General features: G+C 35.6%; 1 protein-coding gene across 2 annotated transcripts in view; it reads left to right on the forward strand.

Moving 5' to 3' along the window:
- Positions 1 to 3,878, forward strand: part of SLC4A10 (solute carrier family 4 member 10) — a 129,715-nt gene extending 125,837 nt beyond the window's left edge. For both annotated transcript variants that reach the window (XM_074145996.1, XM_074145997.1), the window contains exon 25: positions 3,812 to 3,878. In XM_074145996.1, coding sequence (XP_074002097.1) covers positions 3,812 to 3,878 — 67 coding nt within the window. The remainder of the gene's footprint in view (positions 1 to 3,811) is intronic.
- Positions 3,879 to 8,123: the final 4,245 nt, after the last annotated feature.

Genomic DNA, 8,123 nt, shown 5'->3' on the forward strand with positions numbered 1-8,123 from the left:
TATCTTCCAATTCCAAACGGTGTCACCTAGGAACCCAAATGATTTGTCTAATTTTTGGGGAGACAGAATGAAAAGAAATTTCAAATAGGAATGTAAAATGTCTTCATCAAAGTCCTTAATATTAAAATTTTAAATTTATTGTGTATTAAAAATAGAAACTGTAGATGTATTATAATTAAATGTTAGATTGAATTTATTCCTTTTTTTCCTCATTAATTCTTTGACTTTTTAAAATACAAAATTATATTCTGCCCATTTCTGAATCTAATTTTCAAAACAAGCTCGTGTTTGAAACAGCTGGTAATTATTTTATGGTGAAAAGATGCAGTAAGAGAAAAAAAAATGTGTGCTGAAATACATTTTTTTAATTTTGTCACCCCAAAATGGCATGCTGCCTTTCGGTGTTGTTCCTTTCCCTAAACAGCATAAACAAGGTCAACAGTTGATGACCAGAGAGTCTTCATTTCAGACACCCATGGAGCAGCCCACTAATGTGATCATTTCAATACTCTGACAGTCAGAACAGCAGTGTAGTTCTGATTTGCTTTCCACCCTGCGCATGGGCTGAAAAGGATCCTGTCGCAGTGAAATCAGTGTGGTACACGGGAGAAGGAGGGACAGTAGGGATTTCTTACCTTATGTGCCTCTGCTGTCCAGGCTCTGAAAGCCTGGAGAAAGAGAAGAAATTGATGTGGTACATTCACAGCCACTGGGTATGCAGTAGTTGTAATTTTTCTAGTGGATGTTGCTTTCTTTGATAGTATGATAGGTCATGTTAACGTGTACTGTTTTTACCTGAAAGATCCTTTGAGCAAAGAGCATCCACACAGAACTCGGACTGTGGCTCAGACAACACTGGTAAAAGATGATTTGACCTTTCCACTGCAGTAAAATAGAAAGTCATTTTCTTATGAGCTCATTTTCAATCTATTCTTTGCTCATGAAAACAAAGACTCGAGTGAAAAGGAACTAAGGGATCACAGGTTTTATGGTTTTAGGTATAAGTGTCCTGTTGTAAAGCAGCAACCTCTTACAGAATCTGGAATCCTGCTTTTTCATGTGCTCTAGCTTGTCTCAGATTCGCAGACAGAAGTAGATTCAAAAACCTTTAAACCTGGAAGGCTTGCTTTCTGATAAGCAAAACCACAGACAACAGCAATCTTAAATCATATTAGAGACAGAGCTAAAGAAACACATTCCTAAATGCATGTATATTACATGAAGATATAATTCAATCCTAGGTGAGTACTGAGAAAAAAGAAAGCTTGGAATGGTAGCAGTTGTAAGGATAATTTTTGCAAATGATCAAGATCACCAGTATGAAATTACACAGTTCCCTTCAGTGAAGGGTATCTTACCATTGTGGAAAAAAAATCACCTTGTTTTGAAACTAATTTTCCTGATGCCTTTTGAAGTTCAACTACAGAAGTGTTTAATACTCCTTTTCCTGTTGTCAGGTCTACTTTCTTACAAATATCCCAAAATATTATTGAATGGGGATAATTTAATTATGATACTGTACTATGATTTCATGTAATGCCTTTTATGTAAGGCACTGGTCAATTAATGACATAGGGAGATTTCTGGAATGCATAAAATCTGGAAGTTCTTCGTACTAATTAAATACCAAGTTGACTTGGCCAATGAAAGACTGGCCAATAATAAACTAAGATCCTCTCCAAAGAGATTTTAGACAGGAGAGGTTTATACAAACGACTTTTCAGCCTGATGCATGGATAATATCTGTTGTAAAATCTGCCCTGCCCCTGGCTCTGTGAAGTAGTATAGTGTGTGACAGTTCTTGCATCCCAGAATCATGATAGTATTTAAGTGTCTAATGAGGAGACTTACATGAGATTTACTTAGTCAACTGTTGCCTAACTGTAGAGGCACCTGAGCTTTACAATTTTCCAACCATTATTAAAATTTCTAGGGACCCAGACATCTGCTTTTGAGCCTGTCTTGGTAGAACTGACCACCAAGGCACCAATCTGAAACATAGCCCTCCTTGGTACACGTAATTAAATATTCCTCTGTCTGTCCTAACAATATTAAGCCCTTCAGATAGCAATTTCAAAACATGTGCAGAAGATCTGACCATGTAAGAAGGTAGTCCTAGCTGGTCTTTTAAAGTACCGGAGAAAGAGGTATCTATCACTTCATAGATGGTGTTAAGTTCCCTCCTCTACCTGAAGATATGCAAATCTCACATCCCAAACCTTCCTTTTCAGGCCTGTTAGACTACTTCCTTGGTAGGGAGGAAGAGAGCTCTAAGTCCCTTACAGATCCAGCAGTTAAGTGTTTTACTAGTAAAAGACTGGACTTGTCCTTTTTTTTTTTTCCCAAATTTCTCAAGGCATTAAAGCCCACATCTGCAGGAGATGCTCAGAGATGTGAACCCTAAATAGAAGGAAGACTTTCCTGGTATCACAGAGGCACCTAAAACGTGGAAATATTATAGACTGTAAGGCACACAACACATCCTCAGTGTTTGATTTTACTAAGCACAGGTAACTCTCTGCCTGCTGTACTGCTGCACTTTAAATTCACCCCCCAGGAATTTGTTTGCATACCCTTTGTGTGCAGAAAGTGTAACATACCCAATTCTATCACTGTTCTACAGAAGGTGACAGATTTGGCAGTTGAAGTGGCAGAAGTTGGTATTCTTTAGCTATTTCCATTAACACCTCTGGAAGCTGCCATAGGCATAGAAGTAAGCTTTGGCTGAACTGAATTGTATCCTTAAAGCAATTTTTATGTGAAGAAAAATGTCAGATGATTGTAAAATTGTGCATGAATCACCTTAAGAATTTGAGAATTGATCCTGCTTTCTTTAAGCCTTGTGTAACTCAGCGTATTTCTCATTCATTCTAGTTAAGGAATTATTCCCATGAAACCTGGTAGGTTATGTGCTTCATACAGGTTTGTTCTCAGAACCATCTTTTTCTTTTAGATACCCTGCCACTCTTTGTTGAAGGCTTGGTTTGCCTGTGTTGTGGAAGCCTCTTTGCATTTTCGTAGTGTGACTGAAACTCATTGCAAGAACATGACTTTTTATTTATGCTGTTTTAAATTAGGACCATATTCACAAAAAAAAAAAGTCATCTGCTTTGCACACACATTGCTTTCTGGTTTAATTGGAAAAAAAGCTGAATCCACATTTGAACTCTGCTTCAGAGATCTTAGTGATAAGGCTTTTGTATGATCTTTGAGGCTTTTTTTTTAAAAAAAAGTTATTTCTGTAGAATGTATACATGAGGAAGTATGTATTAAGCTCCAAATGGGGAGTATCGTCACTTCCCACCACGCCAGCCTTCTCCTGCTCTCCCCAGTCAAGACTGAAAGCCAAATATTACATTTGGAAATTGGCTTGCACTGCTCTAGTTCAGAAACATTCCTTCTAAATGTACATTGAGCAACACCATACATTTTAAAGACAGGAAATACTTACTGTGCCCTCTTGTTTGTGTCATTTAAGAAAACGCCGGGATTGTCTGAGAACTGTACCATTACCATTACTTAATCAATTAACAGCTGTATTTGCCAAAAAAAAAAAAAGGTGGCTATCTCTGCTTGCATGCTGGCTGACATGTCTGTCTGTACGTCTTCAGTTCTCTACCTACCTCATCACTGAAATGCTGGCTGATGTCTTCTGTACCATTCAGCACAGAAACTTTCACTTGCTTCCCAGTTTGTGCTATGCAGCATGAAAAATCAATTAAAATATCAGTGCGGTGTTGGTTTTCAGGTAGATCATTAATATATATGATGGCGCTGCTGTAACTCTTTTTTTTTTTCCTTCTTTTCCTAGTGCTGAACTCAGAACAGAGAAGAAAGCTGACTCAGGGAAAGGTGTTGACCGGGAGACTTGTCTATGACTTGTTCTTCGATTAATTTTTTTACAAACGAATGAAAGGAGTGCCACAACCACTAAATATAAATGATTTGACCTTGTAACTTTTGTCTTTCATCTCAAACTAGCACAGGTAACGTAGTGCAATATTTGTCTCATTTCACCTTGTCTAAATGTCTACATTGTCTAGTATCTGTGTAAAAGTCTGCAGTAGCCAATGCAAAAAATCTCCATGTTCTTTGCTGATACTGGCCATTTATCAGTATTCGTACCATAAATTTAACAAGCAAAGTTTCTTTCAAATTCAACTTTCCTGTTAATAGGTTTGTACTGTATTTTGCTACTTTTTCTGTGTGAGAATACTTAATAGTCTTCATTCAAAATGAACCTGAAAACACTTGTTCCAATTTTTTTTTAATCACCTAACTCAAATAAATGATTTCAGGAGACCCAAACTGGCAGGCAAACGTTAAAGTTTTTAAAGTAACAACTGATCTGACCCTGTGAACAAACTAACAAGGATAATCCTTTCCTCCTCAAGCTGTCCTTTTGAAGTCATGGATTATTTTTGCAATGAGGATTTCAGGGTCAGATTCTGTATTTGTGAAGTTTTCCTTGATTTAATACAGTGTATTTAATATTCAGATTTGTATGTAACTGGAACATAGTCTCATATATATATATATAAAATATATATTAAAAATATGTATTAAAACATTCTCTCACCTTAGTTGAAAAACACCACCACATCCTTTCATGTGAAACATGGGTACAGTATTTCTTAGAATGCAATCTGTGATTTCAGTATCTTATCTTGCATTGTATGAATGTTGCCGTGGTGGGCCAAACAACTGCATTATGTCATTAATCAAGCCATTATTTTATAATAGGGAGATTTTTGTAAATACAAACTATACTTCACATGCAGTTCCATCACCTGCCCAATGATTTTCTCTTTATTGCCTAAAATACAGCCAGTTAAAGGGCATATTTATATTGTCCTCTCTCTACTAACAACTGTAAACCTCTTAATTTCAGAGTGTATAATACTTAAATGGGTATCCTGCTGTTGGTTTTGTTACAGCTCTTCACTGTCCCATCAAGTACATATAGATTAAAAGATAAAAACAACACTGAAAAGTAAAATGTGGCTTTAAAGCCATTACAAAGACATTTTTCATAATGGGTTTTGTTACCCCCTGATCCTTCAAGCTGTTCTTTTATGTAAAACAAGGACTGTGAGATTAGGTATTGAATTACTAGGGATGCGGAGCAAAATTTTTATTGTTATTTGCAATTCACTGATTTTTATTTTTTTTTAAGATAAATTTTTAAATGATTAAATGAAAACTAACTCTTATTATTACGCTATTACTTTGAACCCTACAAATAAGAATTACAGTCTTGTAATCTTTCTAACAACTGATCTACAGGGCTCTAACACTCCCCAGCTTTCCAAAATATGATAAACTTTCCATAGACTTCATGTGAACAACTTTTCATATCCAGCACATTTAAAATATTCCGTCTAATGTTTTTGTGGGCGTGAGTGTGTATGTTTTACTACTTTAGCCATAAAAGATAATTGCATTTTGCTGCAAACTAATAGGGTCTCTGCTCTAAATTTGACTTAGCATTATCAAAGCCCATTAAAGGCCATTTTTATGGAGAAAAAACAATAATCTAATGGACACAAAGAAGGATTTACATTTAATTCAATGTTTGTATTTGTAAATTTAGGAAAAAAATGCTGATGCATTAAGGTAAAATGCTTTGTTTTGTGTACTTGATGATAAATTGTAAGATTCCAATTGTTTTAAGGTTAGTATAGAAGTTCAATACTGGTTTGTTGCGAAAGCAGCCTGGTGGTGTTTTAATATGTTGCTGACTTTGTTACAGATAATGTATACAATCAAAATGTATTAGTTTTACTTGACCAACTCTTAGAATATTAAGAAATCAGTGTATTCAATGGCATTCTGTATTTCTGTTCAGTATTTCAGAGTGGTTTTATTTTAAAACAGTCACTCTGTTCTTGTGTGAATTTAAATGCTATTCCAATGTTAATCTTAACATTCTGAAATCACACACAATATAAAGCAAATGTAGTGCTATATTTACTTCTAATTTCATATTCCTGGTCAAAATTACTCAATTTCTTGGATGTAATTTATTACAAAAGTTTATGTGTACATGTGAATAGACTATTGTGTTTTTCACAATTAAGAAACGTTATGTGAAAATAAATATTTATCCTAACTAATTTTCAATTTTATTTTTACACCCAGAACAAGTATGCAATATGGTATTTTAAATGTCTACCCGATACCTGAATATGCTTCACAAATCAGTGAATTGTAGAGCCCAGTCCTGCTCCATTTCCAAGTGGAATCCCACTGAAACATGCCATGCTGTCAGTGTTGGCTGGCCGTGTGTAGTTGATGACGCTGTACTTGGTGTGACTCTAACAGTACATGTACCCTCGGGGATGGCACATAAATCACCTGCTCCAGGAAGACAGTGGGAATTAAATTCTGATTTACTGGTCGTGAGTTGGTTCCCCTTGCTCCTGAGAGAGATGATGTAGACCAGGCAGCAGTAGTTGGGTCTTTCTACAGATCACTTTCTACACTCTTTTTACAGAGGTAAGGTCATACAATTTAAAATTCCTCAATGCTCCAATATTTAAAGTGTCTAATCATAGAACAGCGGCTTAGCCTACTGCCTATTGTGGGAGCTTCTGCCACTGAAAAGCTTACAGACCTTAAAGCCTAGTGCTACTGCCAAACCCCCGTACTTAAAGTACTGACTCCATCTTATCTAATCAATAGATTAGATCTAATCTATCTATCTATCTAATCTAATAGATTAGAAGAGTTTCTTCACCGATTTTTAAACCAAAGACTGGAAGCCTCCCAGCCTGAGAATGGTAACAGTAACACCTCAGGCTTCAGCTGCTCCTATGAGGATTTTACATGAAGTGTATTGTACAACGAACTTAAGTATCCAAAAAATCCAGACAAAAAAGGTAAGTGGTAGGCACCTAACTCCAGCACGTGCACAATGAAAGGAGCTGGCTTGCTTCTGTTGCCTCAGCTGTAGGTATTACTTGTGTTCATGCATTTCAAGCAAGTTGTCGGTTCCCTGAGGCAGCTCTATCCTCCACATTATTTTTGGAGCTGAGGGAGACCTACCAGAGAGAAAATTAGATGCTAAATTGATGTTTATTAGATCAGTTACTGTAGCAAAAAAAGCATTTTTTGTGTTTCAAAAGTTGCATCATGCTCTATTCGCAGCATATCTTAGAAGTTGCTTTCCAGACAAAGAAACACAAGATACTTAGCACTGGACTTCGTTATGCCTCACAAGTAAGACAGTTAAATCAGGACTATGTACTGACAATACAGAAGAGTTTCCCAGTGAGGTGCTAGCATCAGTAAGGTAGGTCAGATACACAGAACTGCATCTTTACCTAACACTTACCCAGAACGTGTAATTTTTAGTTTTATTTAAATGGATTTTTTTTTAATGCTTCTCTGATTACACTAAAGGAGTAATTGCAGTTCTTTAATATGTATGAGAGCCTAGTTAATGTAGTTTTGGGATTACAGAAATACTTTTTTGGCTATATGATAGTGTGAGTGATAACATTTAAAAAAACCCAAAAAACCAACAACCAACTATTTGCCCCTTGCATACACAAGCCATCCAGAAGTTCATAATGATCATCTTTTTTATTACCTATCATCTGCATTGCTGTGATCTACCTTTCTACTGATTTATGTTTATTTCCCTTGAGTCAAAAGAATTACAGATGTGGATTTTATAACCTCTTGGAGACAACTGACAGCCTGTATGCTATAGGACTTCAACAGTGATGGCAGTCTACATTAGAACCACTAATATTTGGTTCTAACTAGCATGTAGCCCAAAATTATATTTGTAATGTCCATCTCCAATTTGTTTCCCAGAAAAACCTTATTTTATATATAAAATTTATAAATATTATTTATATTATATTAATTATTAATATTATTTATTAAATAATCAATAATGTATATTAATTAATATTAATTATTAATATTAATGTATTATTTAATAATTATAAATTTACTTATAAAATAAGTTTGTTTTTGAAACCAAAACCTTATTTTCCACCTCAGGCCCCCTTCTCTTTCTCATAAAGGACAAGCTGCACAAACTGTCTTGACATCCTCCCCCCTCTCCCCCCTGCTTTAACTGTCTGTGTGAGTACTTCTACATTCACACC

The sequence above is a fragment of the Numenius arquata genome, chromosome 3 (assembly GCF_964106895.1).
Source record: "Numenius arquata chromosome 3, bNumArq3.hap1.1, whole genome shotgun sequence".
Classification (NCBI taxonomy): Eukaryota; Metazoa; Chordata; class Aves; order Charadriiformes; family Scolopacidae; genus Numenius; species Numenius arquata.